Source organism: Centropristis striata, chromosome 9 (genome assembly GCF_030273125.1).
Source record: "Centropristis striata isolate RG_2023a ecotype Rhode Island chromosome 9, C.striata_1.0, whole genome shotgun sequence".
Taxonomy (NCBI): Eukaryota; Metazoa; Chordata; class Actinopteri; order Perciformes; family Serranidae; genus Centropristis; species Centropristis striata.
The window spans coordinates 31,987,882-32,007,350 of NC_081525.1; the positions used below are offsets into that span (position 1 = coordinate 31,987,882).

The following is a 19,469-nucleotide window of genomic DNA, read 5'->3' on the forward strand; positions in this document are numbered from 1 at the left end:
GAGCATGATGTAATGCTCCATTAGTCATTTTTATTACATATTTTATCAGGGGGCATTTTAAATTTCACTGATATTGTAGGAACAGGCATTTTTTCCCAGAGTGCTCATTAAAGTAGTATCCTGCAGCCACCTATTATAGTCACAGATTATTATTGTCTTTACATAGCCGTTAAAGCAGAGCAGTATTAGTAACGTGCATCATGCCATGGATAAAAAATAACCTCCGCAGGGAAGTCAAGTGTGCAAGACGGTTAAAAAAAATTTTTTTCGTAGAGAACATTTCACAGTTGTAATCACAAACATTCCAAAAGTATCCCAGTTAACTTGCCGTTGCAACTGAAGTTCTATAGAAATTGTCTACAACTGTATACAAGCACATCGCCAGTACACTCTATGACCTTTTTTAGTACAAAGATTTTCTACCTAGCTCTATTCTTAATGTTAAAAAGTATTTTGCACCATTTTATTTTGGTCCACTGTATCCAAAGGTTACCAGCGTACTTGTAAAGAAGGAAGGGGAATGGAGGAGGCAAGCGGAAAGCAACAGATGGCAACATAATAGAAGACTACAGTAGGCCTATACAGTATTGAAGGAGCTGCTTAAGGGACTCTTAGTGGGCCGGGATACAATATGTGCCACAGGAGGAGAAAGGCGGCGATGGCAGCAGTAAATTGTGCATCAGAGTTTCCAAACAGAATTGGAAAGTAATTGTTAACTTTAAACCTACTTGGAGTCGTGGATCAGCAGAGGATTGCCACACTGAGTGATGTGACAGCTTCACCACTTGAAAATAAATTTCTTATACTACTCTGTGAGTGACAACTTATCTGACACATTCTGAATCGTAAAGAGTATCTTACTATGTTGGAGTGGATGGTCCCCAGGCTGTTGCTGTGAGGAACCCGGTGGGCGGAGCCGCTGCGGCTCAGCGAATGAGAGCGCAGCGTGGCGGAGCTGGGCCTGACGAGGGGAGTGGGCATGGGAACTGTGGGAGAAGGCCGGTTGGACAACACTCGCACCTCACTGGGCGACGAGAGGGAGGCGATGGATCGGGGGCAGGAGATGGAGCGCCTGATTGGACCAGGAAGTGTTGGGGAAGCTGAGGGGGCGGGGCTGGTTTTGAGTGACTTGATTGGAGGTTTCCAGTGCATGCGACCTGCGGAGAAACAGAGAGGGAGAGGGAGGAGGGTGACTCACTGTCACACTTCAATTTCTTTTCTTCCCTGATCCTGTCTCAGTGCCCCAGTCACTGTCAAGCTCTCCTCTCTGCTTTCCATCCGCTGCCGGGTGGCTTTGGAGATGAAGTGTGGCTTTAAAAACTCCCATGGCTACACTCTGGCACACTGGCACACTGGCCCAGTGTGTGTGTGTGTGTGTGTGGGTGTGTGTGTGTGTGTGTGTGTGTGTGTGTGTTATTAACGACCGCAGCATGTGTCGTCGAAACCAAAAACTAAACAGTAGTCCTGTCTGGTTTGGGGATGGATTAAAGAGCAGCTCTCTCACACACATGCATGTATACACACTAGAAACACACAGGAAATAAATCTAGAAACCCACACTAACACTCTCCGTCACCCTTGAAAATCCTCCAGATTGTCTACCAACCAGTGTATTAGTGTGTTTTCTATTCGTGCAGTGTGTGTCTGGCATCAAAAGTGTGCACACAAGTGATTATATGTGTCTGTCTGTGTTTGTGTGTGTGTGTGGTTGCTGAACCTTCCGAGGGTTGGATATTTTGCCAAATGAGAGCATTATGGGGCTTAGACCTTGCAGCCCTTTGGTGGCTTGGTATGGAGTAGGGCTTGGCAGGGTTGCTTTTTCTCTCTGCACACACACACAGAGATCCAAAAGTTGGGCTTTTTCATGGCTTTGTCCCTTATTTTGTGACAAATAGAATGAGCTCCTGCAAGGGTCTCTCTATTGAGCAGTAAAACTGCCAGCCCACAATGCAACCGGAGAATTTCTTCTTTCCAAGGTCGGCACATAGACTGCTGTGAAAGGTGCCCTCTTTCCCACTTCAGAGAGCTGAAAGTGAGTTGCAGTTTGTGACTTATGCGGATTGGTGGGAATGCCTGGGACTTATCACTCTCTCTATGAAAACAGTGCATATTTCAGCATTAAACTCAAGGTGTTTTCAAGGTAAACAACAAAAGGGGGTGTTTTTTCACCCTCTCCCTTTCAGTTAAATTCCTTCTTGTCTGCCATCACCTTCCATTCACTGGAACTGCACTGTCCTGCACTTTTCTTTCCTCGAGTGCTTTTCAGTGCATTTCTGTGTGTGTGTGTGTGTGTGTGTGTGTGTGTGTGTGTGTGTGTGTGTGTGTGTGTGTGTGGGGTGGGGTTTGGATACTCTTTTACTTAAAAACTCAGCAACAAAGAGAAACTTTTCATGAGTCATAGGTTATGAACACTTTGTTTATACTTCTACTACCATTTTATCACATATATTAGTCACATAAATACTGTCTGGCTGAAGAACATCTGTAATGTCGCCCCTGCTGGCTTACACCATCGCTCCCTGCCCCATGCTGCTGCTGGAGTGTGTGTGTGTGTGTGTATGTGTGTGTGTGTGTGTGTGTGTGCTGCAGGGACTGATCAAAGCAAAACTCTCAACATTTGTATTTAAAAGTGTGTGTGCATGTATATGGAAATGTGTTCTGTACAACTATGAATATTTTTCGAACTGTATAAACGTGGAAAAGTGAACCAGGTAGGGGTGTATGTCATGCGTTTGTAGCATCACAGGATGAATTCCAATTTCCTTATTGCATCATTGTATACATTCACTCTCACTATCTCTCCTGTGGACACTTTGTTCTCTGTCATAGTCAGATTAGATTGAAATGGAGACACCTATGCTAAGACAAAAATCTTAAAGATATGTATATGTGTAGGTGTCTGACTGAGCACATTTGCACATCAGAGAAACATTTTTGTTCTCGCAATTAAGCTTCCAGCTGTAATCAGATGGAAGTTTCCAGCTGAAAAAGAAAGAAATCAACAATCGGGGCAGAAGAGAGGAGAACAAACAAAATAAGGAAAAAGCAAGAAAAACAACCCAAAATAAACAAAAGGAAGAAAGAAAGACTTCAGGAAACAAGGTCCCCGTCAAGCCTCCACGCTTTGGCTTCCTAATGAAGACATTCTTTTATACATCCTGCTGCTTTACCTGAGCGCTCAGCCAAGTTCTTGTCCTTGCTATCCCCAAGGTCGTAGGAAACTTTCTTCTCCCTCTTCTCTCCGCCTCTTCCTCCTCCTCCACCTCCTGCTTTCCTTATCTCCTCCTCTTCTTCGTCTGAGGAGGAGCAGGAGTTATCGGCGCTGCTGCCGCTGGTGAAGTCAGCCAGGTAGTCCGGCCGTTGACGTCTTGGTGTCTGACTGCTTTCTGGCATGGCGGTCATGGGCTGGCAGGGAAAAGCACAGACACAGACACGTAAGGCAAATACACACATATGCATAAGCCATACATACATCCATATGGTAGATGAATCTGTGAACATATTCACGGATGAAACAGTCATGACAAAACACTTATGCTCTTTCCCTCCCTAGAACTACACCATACAAAATCACCTCGATTTTGAAAAATGTCATTCTTCCAAAGGTCTAAAACTCAAACAGCCTCTCACAAGGACACACGTACAAGAGTAAACACACATACACACTTATACATAAAGACATTCAGTTGTTGTCAACCTCTCCTCACCCTCAGCCCATTACCATCTGTCACTGGGAGACCTGGTGGTGACACAGCTCGCCCACATGCCCAAATGAGTGTATGTTTGCTTGAAGGCTCATTATGCACAGATACACAATTACACATGAACTCCTTTATGAGTCTAGCAGTAAATATGAACAGGAACAATAGTGGCTTTGTATATGGAACAAATTTGGTCTGATTGGTTGACTGTAAAAGTTTACGATTTGTGAAGTTTCTTTAAATATTAAAGGAAAATGCAAGTGCAATTAGATACTTTAATTATAAAACTGGTTGCATTTTGTCTTTAAAGCTGAGATAGGCAGTTTTTGGAAAAGGTGCAAAAAACCTGTAATTCTGTAATTTAAAAATGTAGCCTTCCTTGTGGGTGCGTAAAGCGCTTACAGATAACTTACAAGTGATTCGAGGCGCTACCTAGTTACATAAACATTAACTTGAATTAACTGCAGCCATGAGCCTTCTGTCAGTAGAAGAAGACTAAACTATCTGCAACATTTTCTCTCCATCTGTGAAACGCCTCGCCGATATTGACTTGTGCTTTACTGTGTTTATTGTTGGACTCTTTTAAACTCTCCCCTTGATAAGTCTCTTTTGTTTGCGCTGCAGTGCAGGCAGATGTAGCCAATGCTGGCATTGCACCTTTTTGCAGGATTTTTCACCATTATATCAAGTTTTCACTGTCTGAAAGGATGTGTAATTACCTGTGATTGCCCAAAGTCTCCTTCACCTCTAGATCTAAAGCCTGAAAACAGAGCCAAGAGGAGGTGCAGGTGTCTATTTTTTTCTTAGACCACTTGACTTACATTGTGCTGTTCGGTGATTATGGATTTTTTTGCCCAATGATACAAAAAAAGCTGCCTATCCCAGTGTTATTATGTCATTTTGACAATGATCAAACCTTTAAATCTCAACTAAAACAACTGGCTGACTTCTGCACATGTGAAATCATGATCTGCTTCAGCCTTAAAACAAATGCAAGCTTCTTTTATTTAGTCAGGAGTTCATTAAGTATATTCTTGTCTATTTCACATCCTGAAAGGGGACACACTGATAGCATTAATAAAGCATTTATACATCTGTTATTCAACGGTTAGCTCGGGCAGTGCTGTCAGGCCACCCAAATTAATGGGCAGGAAGTGATCATAGGGCTTACACAGTCACCGCTGGGTAGCTGCGCGGTTGAGTGATAGAGGAGGATAGAGACAGAGAGAGATTAAATACATGAGAGGAGAATAAAAGGGAAGATGGGAACATCAGATTGATGTGGAGAGAAATAAAGAGGAGGACAAGGTGAATCTGAGTAGAGAAACAGAGAGGAGGCACTGAATAGACGGGGAGAACGGAAATGAGCACAGAGAAAGAGAGAAAAGGGCACTGAACATAGGAGTGGAGAGAGAAAAGGAGACGGGAAAACAGACAGCGGATAAACACTGGAGAGCAAGACAAAGGGAGAAGGCCAGACACTGAACAGATGAGGAGAGAGAGAGGGAAACTTTGGATGACGGAGTGAGAGAGACTGAGTAAAACCAAGGTAAATGGTGCGGAGGAGTAAAGTGCAGGCAGAGGCCAACACCACAAACAAATGTGATGGGGTACTTATTATTATTATTAGAAGCTATGAGTCTAAAAGACAAAGAATCAACTAAATAAAAGGGAAAAAGAGAAAGACAACCTAAAGATAAGTAGAAGCTCTCCCCTTTCACCATTTCACGTCCTGCCTTTCTCGTCCTCTCTGTCTGAACATTTCCTCACCGATAACAAACCTTAGCTGCCCTTCCTTCCCTCAAAATCCTGTCTCTAATCCCTTTTCCTCACTACTCTCGTCTAGCTTTCGCACACTTGCTGGTTCAGTTTCACCAGATGGCTTGCGAGCACTACACCCCAAGGAGTGAATCTATCCGTCACAGCTCTTTCTCCCCCCCTCTGCTCTCAATGTCTCTCTCAGCGCACTCGGCAGCATCGAAACTGACGGGGTCCAAATTAATTTGGACAACAGTGATTGTGTCTGAACAAGTCCTCATTCCAGCTAAGGCCTCTCTAATGCAGCGCTGAACTGCCCTGTCGAGTCCCTAACACACTCTTTGAGTGTTCCAGCCAATTTAGCCCTCAAGTGAGGGATGGATGTAGATGTGCAGAGAGAGAGAAAAGGGATGGAGAGGTGAAGGGAGGGGAGGGAAGCAAGGTGATGGAGGGAGTAATGTGCTGTCGTGGGAAATCGAGGGGGCGTATAGGTGTATGTGACAGAGAGAAAGAGAGGGAGATAGACAGAAAGAAAGATAGCACGGAGAGAGCGACAGAGACAGCCTGACAGCTGTCCCCTAGGGGAGTTGGGTCTTTTCTTTGGGCTTTTTTCTGATTCTTTTCTTTCGCGTCTAACCCGCTACCCCCCTTTTTATTTTTCTGAATCACGTCCTATATGCTTTCTGTGGGCGTTAGCTGCAGGCATCTGCCTACCTGCCTCCCTCCTCCCTCTCTCTCTGACACTCTTCTTTGCACTTTTTCTTAGTTCCCTTGAGGCATGTGTCCCTTATTCTCCCTCCTCTTTCTTGGTGTCTCTGTCTCCCTACCTCTCTCTCACTCTCACCCACCTTGGGGCCTCGTTGCCTGGAGGATTTTCCCATTAGCTTCTCGTCGTCCAGTTCACATTGCTCCAGCAGATCCAAGATGTCCTCCTCCTACACACCAACACATACCAAAACACAAGGTAGATGAGAATATGCCAAAGCTGATGATTTATTGAGCATAAGGAAAATACACTATAAAGCATCAGGGTAGTTGAATCCTGATTATACACTGATAAGGAATAATTAAAAATGTCATATCTCTAATTACTTTTAAGTCAAAAGGAGGTGAGAGAAAAATAAGAAACTTCAATTAATAAAAAAAACAGGGTAGGGATGAAAAAGTTTGACTTCAAAGGCACATGCACCTTATCTGGGGGTTAGAAAAAAGACCCTGGCTGAACATGCATTGCTATTTGGCAGCGCTTATAGAGGCTGAATTTGGAAAAGGCAGCGTTGCAGCCATCGCCAATATGCTGGGGTCTTGGCCATTTGGCCGTAGCTGAAATGCAAGCAAAGGTGATTAATGTTGCTTCACGGCAGCAACATAAAAAGCTCCCACTTGACGCTCAAATACAGATGAAAAGTGATTGTTTTCTCTCAGATTAGCCATCAAGCTGTTTTCTAGGGTCCGTGAAGGGGTCACTGTGCCTCTGGCTCTCTGTGTTGGTGTATTTGTGTGCATATATATATGTATGTGTGTGTGTGTGTGTGTGTGTGTACAGTGGCAAACTTACACATCCATAGGCTCAGACATTTTATCCTTTTTCAATACCAATTTTGTAAAAGTGAATAAAAAAAGAATACATAATTCCCTCTTTACTTGGCCTGGCTCACTTTAAAAGCCATTTCTCTGGTCTGGGGGAGTAGAGGTTTCTGTTCTACAGGATTCCAGGGGTGGGCTTATCGAAAACTATCTCATTTAAACTTAGACATACTTTATTGTCATTCAGTTATACATAGACAAATGCACATTTGAACGAAATTTAGATTTTTCAATTTATTGCATGAGGGAGAGAGGGAGAAGGAGCACACTATGAAATACTGCCCTTCACCCGATGTTCTTTCAATTTATTAACATATTATAATTATAGCCTAAGTGGGGTTTCTGTAGTGACTACCGTATTTCCACAATTCACCCTATGAGACCTGCGGAACTGCTGGCAATCTTGGCCAACATTACTATCTTTGAGAGATATTAGCAGGCTGCGTTTAAAACTACATTGAAGATATTGGTATTATATAAAACTGGCCATAGAAAAAACATATGAAACCATGTCATACTGAGGGAAAAAAGACCCCTTCCATAGGGGTTCCTTGACCTCTGACCTCAAGATATCTAAACAAAATGGGTAATCACATGTAGTTTGGGGCAGAAACCATTCACCATGGCCTTTTCTCATGCAATACATTTTATTTTAATTTCTGCCTATTATATTTGAATATTTCTGTGGGGTCCCTAAACAGCCTTGGAATTGCATAAATTGGTCAAGATTGGAAAGCTGAGACTCTTGTTGATTCAATGAGCTGCATTTTATTCATGTGTGATGATGTTGATGTCAGCCATTTTTTGAAACTCGACCTCACTATATGAAATTACCTGTTTTGACCTCTAGGATAATTACAGACTCATGAAACTTTACAACCATAAACTAAGGGCCCAGGGGAGAGCTCTAGCCTGTTGACATGGGCGCCATAATGGAAAGCAATAGGTTCCAGGATGCATGAGTCTTACTCGGGTAGGTTGCTAGCCTGGGCATTAGACTGCAGCCGCTATTGTGGCTCGAGAGCACCCTACCAGGTATATATAAAAAAAAAGTTAAAAAATTATGCCCAGCCATAAATTATAGATTCTTATAGTGTTCATTCTGTAACATACACACTAAATTGATTGTACAAATGCTCCTGACGAGCTAACCACCTCATCCAAATTTGAAATATTTATGTTTATTTAACTTGGTAATTAAGAACTTTGCCTTGCTTTGAAGAATTTGTTTAGAAATTAGAGTCATTTATACTCCAGGAAAATCTGCTAACTCAAAAACCCTTCATGCAGTGAAAACTTCCCCACCCACTGTGGTTTAAAAACCGCTGGAGGAACATTACCTTGTTAAATTGCACCAAAGCAGATTACATGGATGTTTTGACATGCATTACAGCATGGAAGAAAACAGAACTTGACATATATGAAGAAATTACAGATACAGAACTGATTCTATTTCTCAACTTTCTTAGATTAAGATTTTAATGATCACTTTGCAGATTGAACATTTTATACCCTTGGCGAGTGTCAGCCCACATAATATGTAGCTCCCTGTTACAGCACCGTGCAATTGGCAATGGTCTCTGTCAGGTCATAAACTATATTGTCCAAACAAAGTACTTTTTTGGCACCAGAGGACCAAGTGAGTAGTCCTGTCCAACAGGCTTTTGTATTTTTATTCATTTCTGTTGAAAAAGTAGTAATTTATTTCTATTGCTGGCAGCTTCTACCATGACATTCTCTGACTTTTTATTTCCTGGCTGTTTGACAGATGACACTGTCTCGTCCATTCCTGTGGTTGGGAATGTACTTCCTTCATCATAGAAAAAAAAAATCCACATCCATGAGCCAGGAGATACTCCAGTACTGTATGTGAAATTGGGCTTTTTCCTTTAAACAAATAAACCCCCCCTCAGGAACCCTCTCATTTCTTCTTCAAAGCAAGGAGGACAGACTTTGTGGAGAGACGATAGACACTGACACTTCTACTCCCACTGTTCACCAGAAAATATGTCCCAATTTTTAAAGAGATTCTTATATAACAAACAGCATAACAAACAGCAGTATGTGGCATGTGTTAAAAGGGCAGGCACTATTACTCTGGCTGCCTGTAGAAGCTTCTAAAGTGATGGTGCTACTTTTTTGCCTGTAGGTGGCGCACACTTTACTTAACAGTGTTTTCTTACACCAAGTAAAAGAACTAGATCACCAATCAAATTAAAATGGAAAGAGTCTAAGTGTGTCTCTCTGTCTCTTGATTTTCACCCATTCATCCAATTAACTTCACACTTGGATGTATCGCTGACAACCCGACGTGCAATGTACAGAGCGATCTCTTCATCAACAGATTAAGAGAGGCGTTACATTGTAGCAAAGGCAAACATATAAAGCCATCAGCAATGTAACATTGGGAATAAATGTTTTTATTCCTGGAAATAGCTTGGCCCCAAATAGCTAGCTGCTAGCAAATGAAGCGTAAACTCTAGCACTGCAACTTTATCATGGCAGGTGTATCGATCAAGACCCAAGTCAGTGCTGTGTCAACTCTGTTATTTATCTAGGTTATTTGCTCATCTTAGTTATTTAGATGAGCAGTTCCAAACAGGTACAATTTGAACGGGAACTGCAAACATGAAATCCAGCTGAAAATCAATTACTACTTCCAGACCTTACAGATTCTGTGCATCCCTGTGCTTAATCTACATTTCCACAGCCCGCAGACCACTTTAATAGGATCTGCACTGACTGTGAAGTGCTCCCAAACACTTGTGTACTTCTGCAATTTTATACTGGCAGAGCGCTACAGGCCGGCTGAGCATGCACCTGCTCAAGAATATTTTTTTGTTTTCAGTATCCATGTGAGAAAAATGGAGAAATGGGAATACAACAGCTGAAAACGGCAGGAAAACAAAGATAGCTAACAACAGAACTAAAAATTTGATGCATACCTGTCAGCCTAACTGGAATAGAAGTGGGGAGAAGGGTGATGCAAACCCTGTAGAAACCAGTGTAACCCGTGGGTGTATAGTCTGTAGCACAACAATGAAGCCAGCCTCTGTACTGCATCAGCATGTTATCGCTCGGATTACAACACATCTTTTATTTTCTTTGATAGTGTGACAATCCATGACATTTTTCAATTCATGGCCCTGAGAAGCCCACAAAGACAGCAAACACGAGTCTTGTGGGTACAATGTCTGTCAGACTTGACGGATATGTTGATGGCACGCTGGCAAATGACCTCTGGCCCCTTGCAACAGGAAAAACTAGCCAAACAGGCAGTGCATGTCAGATGATGACTTATGGTTCCCACCAGGGTTATAGGCCAAAGCACTGTGACTGGTGCTCAAAATATAAGGCTCTGATTTATCATAAGATCATGAATTCAAACTCTGTCCCTTAATAAGGACAGTGCAGTTGTCACTCATGATCGTGTTATTAGATAGCAAACTCCAGAGCATACTTGGTTCTTATTATGTCTCTCCCTTCCTACTTTGAACAGGAGCCACATCTCTGTGTTATACACTTACCTCAGTCTGGTTTACATCTCTGTCTGATCTTTGATTGACATCTCTATAAAATTATCTGCACAGATTCCCCTCTTAAAAGGGCACACAATAACTTTCTAAAAAACAAACTGAGGGGCTAGAGGCTGTTGAGTTAGGTTTGTTTCTACAAAAGCTGCAATAATTGCATTTGACATCTCCTCCCAGTGCTTTGATATGAATTTGTAATGTCAATACTACTGTCAAGAATATCCATATTCAGTTTTCACTATTGTTATTCAGTTGCCAAAAGCAATACGTTTTTTTGTTTCATCTGCATCTTTCCTACACATCAATGCTTCTTTCCTCCATGTGTTTAAATATCCCCCAATGTCTTTCTCTGTGTCTTTTTGTGTAATTGATTTGTTCTTTCTGAATACATAACCAGACTTGAGAATTGCCTCTTTCTCTTTCTGTTCTGTCTCATTTTTTGTACTCGACTCAAATCATGAGTGTGTTCATAATAGAAGCAGTCACAATACTTTAAAAAGTATTTTACAAAAAACAAAAGTGACAAAACGACTGTCTCTATCAGCATTTTAACATCTTTAAACTATTTTTCTCATTTTTCTCTCGTCACGATTTAAATGCTCCACATTCCTCTCTATTCCCCCCTCTCTCCCCCTCTCTCCAGTAAAGTTGTGTGGTATGGAAATCAACTTCTCTTCTGTACAAAGCCACTTTATACCCTTTACCTTCAAGGTTTAACAGCTACATTCTTCCTGTTACCAGAGGGAGGCAGTGGCATTTATATGCATACAATGACTTCTACCGTTGTGCAAACATGCTCATGTCTTAGTGTATGGCCACACAACTTTGTGTGTGCATGTGTGCGTGCTTTCTCATATAGATGCTCAAATATGTATCTGCGAATCTTAATGAATAAATAATTAACCTGTAGGGAAGTACACTGAAATACGTGGGCAGCAACTCTAATCAACTTTGAAGCCTCTTCACAACTAACTCTGACAGAAAGGAAAAAATACGACAGGAAAATACAGAACGAGGACAAGGGAAACTGAAGAGAGTGTCTAACTGTAAAGAAACAAAAACGACATTGTTGTGTGGGATTTGATTTGCTTTTAAAAGCTCATGTACACAGCACAATAAATATTTGTGGAGAGGCCGAGTGAATGACAGTGAGAAAGCGAGGCAGATAGAGAAGAAGAAGGATATTCTGTCAGACGTTCTAACAAATCTGAAGGACTGCGGCACACTTTCCACATTATTTGCGCATCCTTTCTTGTCTCTGTGGGCAGAATCTTAATAGAAATGCGTGTGTATTTCTTTTCTTCGGCATGTGCTTGTCCACAAGAGTCTGCATATTGTGTGTATATGTTTGTGTGGGTCTCTGCAGGTTTGTGTGTGTGTGTGTGTGTGTGTGTGTGTGTGCGTGCGCCTGACAGTCTGCCACTGACGTACGTGCCTTCATTCGTTTCAGAGGATTATTCATTTCCTTTTGAAGTGAGGCAGCTCGCCCGGCGAGGAAGGTCTGAAAGGCGGCCGAGAGCAGGCTTTCATACTTCTCCAACAGCAGCTTGTCGTCTGGGGGGTAAATACGTCTGTAGGCCGCAGAGACACAGAGAAAGGCAAGAAGAGTGAGAGAGGAGTGGAGAAAGGGGGAGAAAGAAAAGGCGAAGAAGGTGGGTCATCAGTGCAGGGAGAAAGGGGATGAGAAAGGTGAGAGAAGAAATGATGAAATAGAGAAAAAGAAAAAGGAGAGGTTGGGTCACAAAGGAGAGGGTGGGAGTGTAGGGGAGTAGAGAAAGAAAGAGAAGAGAGGGATTGGGGTTCAGAAAAGAGGGTGAGAGGAGGAGCGGTGACAAAATTGGGAGGGAGGGAGCCGTGACGGATAAAAGAGAAGAAAAAAGAGGAAGGGTAAGAAAAGAGTGGAGAAAGGGGGTTGTTAAAGAGATAGAAAGATGAAAAAAGGAGCAGGAAAGAAATAGAAAAGGAATACAAAGAATGGGAGAGGGAGAGATTGATGAAAAGAGGGAGGAGTAGATGGAGTGAGGCACAGAGAGGTCGATGCACAGCAGGCGAGAGTGGTAGATGGACAGAAAAGAGAGCGAGCAGGAGGGGAAAACACACAGGCGGAGAGAATTATAAGTATTTCAATGAGAGGTGTGAAGTGATGGAGAGACAAAAGAAAGGTGAGTGGCAGGATCAAGGGAGCAAAGAGAAAAGACAGACAAAAAGAAAGAAGTATTAATGGAGACCTTGAGTCAAGAAAACTGCACAAACTTCAATCCAGTCTTTTCACATGGCGTAATGCATTAATGTATAACTACTTCATACACACACATACACTCTCACCGAGATGTGCACTTCAACAGTCATTGCTAATGTGCCCATTCACACCTTCTGCATACTTCTGGTTAGTTTTAACAGTGCTCAGTGTTTATGTTAGGCCTGAGGGGATTAGGAAAATGTATAAACCTCCGCCTGCTTATCCTCATAATACATCTCCAAACTCCCCCCAAGTCATCGCTTTAGCCATCAAATCAAAACAATGGCAGTGTTTTAATAAGCACTGGCCAGTGTGAAGCGTAAAGCAGGGAAAGAGTTCGGCGCCTCTATAGACATTTAAAGCCAGACGCCTCCCTTCTGTTGGCCTTTTGAATTAAGTTGCTGTGCATAGCTTTATCCATGGACAGAGTGTGTTCCACTTTGGAGAAGCGGCACAGAGCCTAAGCAATGTCCAAAATTTAAGACTGAAAGTCACACATAGCACTAACAAGCTAATAGATGAAGGCAGCAGTCAACGCCCGTGTTCTGTGAGGTAACATCACTGTTTTTGTCCATGCGTCTGGTGGCTTTGAAGAGAGCGGTATGTGCTGCTGTGGATGGGGGGGGGGGGGGGGGCATCTTTAAGTGTGTTATATTTGGTATATTATCAGCACTTTTCTTTGTAAGCTGACAATCTTTTAACGGCAGCAAACTGTAATGGTGTTATATTGCTCTCTTCAAAGCCATCAGACAACTTTTTTAAAAAAACAGTATTTTTACATGAATGCAGGAGTTGCTCTTCACTTTTTGAGTAACTCACTATGGAACATACATTACTGCTATTTGCTACGGCTAAGAGGGTGTTTCCAATTGTAAAACAGAGAAAAGAATGCGGATTGGGAGTCGGCCCTTAAAGTACAATGTCAGGTAAAGTTTAACATTGCACAAATTCACCATTAAAACTTTTACTGCACCCCATCTGCCATTTAACAACTTTATGCATAGATGCTGTTCTGGGTACATGATTTCCATACTGTTGAGAAGTTGACCCAATTCTATGCATTACTTTAGTAACTGCAGTTCAAATCAAGCAACTACCGAATGCTAGGAAACCTGAGATGAACTAATCACTTTATTACCTTCCCTTGGCACGATCCTATATGAGGTTTTATAACTGCCATACTTTTTTAACTATCTTTAAGGTACATGGATCAGATTTTTTTTCTCTCCTCTTGAGAGAAACTCTGAGAAATGTGGAAACGTCTCTTCATAACAGGGGGATAAACTGAATTTGAATGATAATATATGAAAAGAGCCAGAACTTGTCAATCCTCAAAGAGAAACATAAATCATTTGACTGAAAAGCAAAAGGTCAACACTTTATTAGTGGGTGTTAACTGCTCCCTCTTCTTGGCACCCTCCATCGCTGAACATATGGACATTTTATTTGGGGGTGACCCTGACATATTCTTTAAATAAAATGTTCATGCTGAGGGTTATTTTCCTCCCACATGTTTTCAATTGGGCCGTAGACAAGACTGATATTAATATTCCATTTACATCCGTTTAAAACTAAGTTTTGGTCATCATTGTCTCTCAAGCCTCCTGATTCCAACTGTGTAAATGATGTTAAATGAACATCACCATCAACCAGCTGGGTTTCCCTCTGATACCACAGAGTCCTGGCTCTTCTGTAACTGATGCAAGTTTCATTTAATAGCCGAATGTAAGTAAGTTCATTACCCAAACTCATCTAATGAGAAGCAGTGTGTTAATCAGACTCCAGTGCTGCGCCGGGACACCATTTGAATGCTAAGAGGTCTTTATTAGGGGTGCTCTAGACAGACCTCAGCCTGTCTGATTGACTGTCTGGCTGCGTGTCTGAGAAGAGGAAGGAGGTGACAGCACTTCATGCAGGCTGGGATAGGCATTCTGACTAGCCGTTCAGTCAAGTGATGAGTCAAGAAGTCACTTACACTTGGGGAGACGGCAAGAAGGGCAAGTGTGTGTGTGTGTGTGTGTGTGTGTGTGTGTGTGTGAGCCAGTTGTGTAGGCATGTGTGTCTTTCTGTGTGCACAGGAAATTGAGAGAGGGAGAGAGAAAATCTGGAAATGTGTATGTGTGTAAATGCTGGATAAAGAGATAGAGGCAGGAAGAGAAACTGAGGGAGTGAAGGAGCGTTAACAATTTGCAAGGGATAAGCGGTAAATCAGAACTTGGTGTTGCTGAGTCATGCTCTGAGGTGGATCTGCTCCATCTGTGAGGTGACTATTAAAAATTGACACGCTCGATGTCTTCCAAAGTCCCAGCTGGAGTTAGAGGAGAAAGGAGTGGAGGTGTGGGGGAAAGGAGTTGGAGAATGGTTTGCAGTAGGCAGGCAAAAATATTCATGCTAATTTGAATTTCCAAAATGCTGAAAACATTGTGTATAGTGCAGTAACAACTTGAACCTCGACATTACACACTACCTGATTTCCTTTCTCCCTTTCTATTTTACATATTCTCTCAGTCTTAATTCTTCCTCCTCATACTTTCAAAACATCAGGTTTCTCTTTTGTTTGTTCTTTCTGCAGCAACATTATTTATTCTCCTGAGAGCGTGGCGCTCTGCAGATGACCCCATAAATGTAAGTGTAGCTGGCAACAGTATGGTGGGTGGAGTTCCTGGAGGGAGAGCCCCCTCTTCCCGGCTGTTTGCCTTTTCCTTACCTGTAGTTCCCCAGATGTTGCTTTTCATGCTCCTCCCTGGAGATTTGCTTGCGGACCTGTGCCAGTCGCTCTTTCTAGAAATAGGGGGGAAAACCAAGGAAAAAGGACTGAATCTCTCAGGTAAACGTCACTGACACCCCCACTTTATCTTCTATTAGGAATAGAGAAAGAATTAAGTCTTTAAAATGAGAAGGCAAGAGGCGAGAAAGATAAGGAAAAATTAGTCTCACTCAACAATGCCTCATAATTAAGAGGCATTTTTCCATCTACTCTCTTATTGATATGTAACGAAGGCATAACTGTCGAGCTCAGTTGGCCAATTTAGGGTAAAGCAGAGAGGAGGGGCTCACTCCACTAACGGCACTGCAGTGTCATTGAGCTCTGAGCGATATGTGCCTTAAATAGACCTGAACCTGGTCTAGCACTTCAGTCATAACAGCTCTCAAACATGAGGTAGTCCCCTTTTTAAAATGGTGCGTCTGCAGAATCTTTCCTTATTCTCACTGATGACTGCTGTGGCTGATCAAAAGGCTAATCAGAGAGGGCGAGAGGCGTAAAGTACTACTAGCTGCCACTTTTCGCCATAGATTTGAGAAAAGCTTCCCCGACTTCTTTCATTTTAAGAGATGATAATTAAATGGTTTGCTTGTCTCAGAAAACTTTGACTCTTTTGACATAGAGTAAGAAGTAAGTGAAATTGAGTCACTCCTCAGGCTTTTCTCCTTGTTTCAATCCTGAGGAACGTGCATAACAAACACGTGTTTGGTTTGTTCCTAAAAAATAAGAATTTCTGATTTGTACTTTTTTGTGTTTTGCTGCAGAGAAAATGAGGCGTGAAGGTGTCTTATGATACCTCTGGACACATCTTGTGTCACAGCACGTGTCCCTGAAATGCTGAGGCCCAGCCACCTTCTGTGCTTATTACGGTGTGGCCTAAAAAGCTTAAAAGGTATCTCTTGACTTTAGGAGGTCTGGGTGGGGGAATGAATGAGTTTTACTCCTAACCCCATGGTCAAGATGCACGGCTTTGTGCAAGTGCTTAGCATCCCAGATGCTCCACTGCAGTTGGTCAGCTGCCAACAGAGAGAGTTGTAGTTTTACTGGGCAGATCACAGGTGGGTATATGTGTAGCTGTATAAATTGCAAAAGCGCTGTCTTACTCAGCAAATCTTTTTCTACTTAATATTTATAATATTTAAACCAAATGCTGTACTTTAATAATTAATTTGTGCCTTACCAGCTCTTCTCTCCTACGCTCCAGTGTGTGACGTTGTTTCTCCCAGTCCGAGGAAGCAGCTGAGAGTTTCTTCATGGAGCCGTGTCCATAGAGGCGTCGCTGAGCCTCGGCTTTTTGCTGAGCCAGGTTGCGTTTTTTATCACTGGCTCTGGATTAACATAGAACAAGTCTTCAAAAGAATGCACATTTATAGTGTGAGGAAATAGTACAGCACCATTCAAGTACACTATCTATGAAGTGTGACACTGCACTTCTGATGTGCTGGCACCAGTTTCTGTTTTCCAGTAATACATTGTTTCTTTGACTATTTTTGCTCTGTGATTGAAATCTTGTTGCCTTGAACTGTTTATGGGCTTTTTCCCTCTCTGATTTCTATTTTGTAACCACATACTATAATAGTTCGTTCAAGATAAGCAAGACTTAATTTATCAAGATACACTTGAGTTAAAAACAGATGTTATCTGCGGAAAAGGTTGCTGTAAACAGTGATACTGTTTGACAGCATGCAGGTTGCATCACTAATTGAAAGACTGGCCTGCATTTGCTTTTTCACAATATTGTGGTAGTTTAAAAAAAAGAAATCCCTCACAAAGCATTTAACAATACAGAGAAAAAGATAGAGCCGAGACACAAACAAAGTGACAACCACAGGATGAACAGGACCAGACAGCTAATTCTGAACAAGTGGGCCATTGCGGTCTGGAGAAAGGGCAATTCATTTTAGTCAATCGCTGGCCCTTTAAATTGGATATTGAGTGCTGTTGGGGGGCTGAGGTTTATCAATGTCCATGCCCGGCCGGGTCTGAATTGATCCCACGTTGATACAGTTGGTGTCGTGAGCAGGGCTGAGAGCCGACCCTACCTCTACACAAAACCGACCCCTCCCTTTTGGGAAGCAAAGCCATTACTATATAAGGGAAAAGTGAGCGAGGTAGAACAAAGCCTTCATTCACTCCAGCATGAACATAAGCAGTTTGTCCAGTCCCGCTGCCTTTCAAGGCCTCCTACGATTTATTTGTCATGAAATAATCAAATATCCCCTTTTAATCTGTGGGAACACAGCAAACATCAGCCATGAAACAAATCATTTTGATAAGAGATTTGTTCGTGTCGACTGAAGCTGAGCGGGAGGATGTGAGTTAGTTTTTATGTGGGATGGCTACACACTTGGCCAAACTAGATCTATATTGCTGCATGTAATTGATCCATTGATGTGTGTGCTGCATTCGTGCATGTGTGTGACTAGTGGAGTTGAGACTATATTTAGAGCAGTAAGAGGAGGACAAGCACAAAGAGAAAAAGGGAGCAGAGATCCAGAGGTCTGGTGTACGATGATCAATCAGTGGACAGGCTCACTGTAGCCAGGGGACACAAACGCATGCAAGCATACACGCACACACAACATGCACACTACATACAGGAAAAAATACATTACACAACAAGAATGACAGTATTTGCAACCTAAACAGCCAAACAAACATAACCACAAAGCAAAGTAAAAAAGCAACACAGGCAGCTTATGTAAATATACAGAGCAGGGTAAACAATGTAGACTCTGAAATACAGACAGAAAACCTACTGTTATCCTGTTCCTATCACACACATACACACACACTGTGTCTGATTGAGGGCTGTACAAAGCGCACAGTAGAAGCATAGCTTTGTAACTCGGCCATTATCTGTCTTTGTATCCACCGTAGCAGCACCAACACACAAATACAAGTACAGCGATTTTTTTTTTGTCCACAGCTCAATCCTCCTGTTAGTTTCAGGCTAATGCCACTACTGTGTCATCAGTCTGAAAAGAAAAACGAGATGAAGGCTGAATTGTGTCGTGCACCAAAGTCATTCCAAAGTTTTAGGGTTGCCAAATGAAGAAGAACTAGAAGAATCAATGGAAACCTTTAAACATTCAAAGCCCTGTAAAACAAAATTTGACAGAAGCTTTGCTTGCCTCCGCTCATGAAACTTAATGGGCCCCTAGATGCAATTCATGTGTGTCTATCTGCAAGCATATGCGTGTAGAACAGTACCGAATGTTGAGGAGTTTGAGAGCGTTGAGCAGCACCCCTTTCTTCACGTCGTAATCAATCTTCTGATCGGTCCCAAAGCTCGGAGCTCGATTGATCTGCGGGAGAGGAGAGGAGAGAAACATTTGAAATATAATCTATTTTGTTTGTTTGTTAGTTTTTTTTATAATTTCTTTGGCCTTTTTTGATAGTGGTAGAGATTGCCTCCAAGCCGGATTCGAACCCAGTCCCGCTATGCAACGACAAAGCCTTAATGGTATGTGCTCTACTGATGAGGTTTTTTTTTCTTTCTTCTCAATTCAGCAGACAGAAATGCTATGAAATTACAGGAGTGGATTAAGGACGTCTTTGGAAAAAAGGGATCTATTCCCACAAGAAGGAGAGAAAGAGATGGAAAAGGAGAGTTTTTTTTCTCTTTGAAGGACACTTAGCCTTTGCCAGGGCATAAATCCTGTCTGACACTGATGTGTGTGTGCTTGTGCATAAAGAGAAGCCTATGTGTGCACGCATATGAACAGATTGTGTAGGTTAAACTATCACTAGATTAGTGACCCTGCCCGTCTCAGCCAACCACAGAAAGAAGTCCACGACTCTGTAACTTAAATATGCCAGGCACTGTTACACCTATCCGTACCACCGCCACCAATAATCTCTTTGTGAGCGTCAGAGAATTACCA

At 42.3% G+C, this 19,469-nt stretch overlaps 1 protein-coding gene across 2 annotated transcripts in view; it reads right to left on the reverse strand.

Annotated features, from left to right (window-relative positions):
* Positions 1-19,469, reverse strand: part of ttll7 (tubulin tyrosine ligase-like family, member 7) — a 77,776-nt gene that overhangs the window by 21,844 nt on the left and 36,463 nt on the right. For both annotated transcript variants that reach the window (XM_059340806.1, XM_059340807.1), the window contains exons 10-16: positions 18,796-18,890; positions 16,763-16,910; positions 15,526-15,599; positions 12,015-12,150; positions 6,308-6,394; positions 3,171-3,405; positions 862-1,157 (exon numbers count right to left, since the gene is read on the reverse strand). In XM_059340806.1, coding sequence (XP_059196789.1) covers positions 862-1,157; positions 3,171-3,405; positions 6,308-6,394; positions 12,015-12,150; positions 15,526-15,599; positions 16,763-16,910; positions 18,796-18,890 — 1,071 coding nt within the window. The remainder of the gene's footprint in view (positions 1-861; positions 1,158-3,170; positions 3,406-6,307; positions 6,395-12,014; positions 12,151-15,525; positions 15,600-16,762; positions 16,911-18,795; positions 18,891-19,469) is intronic.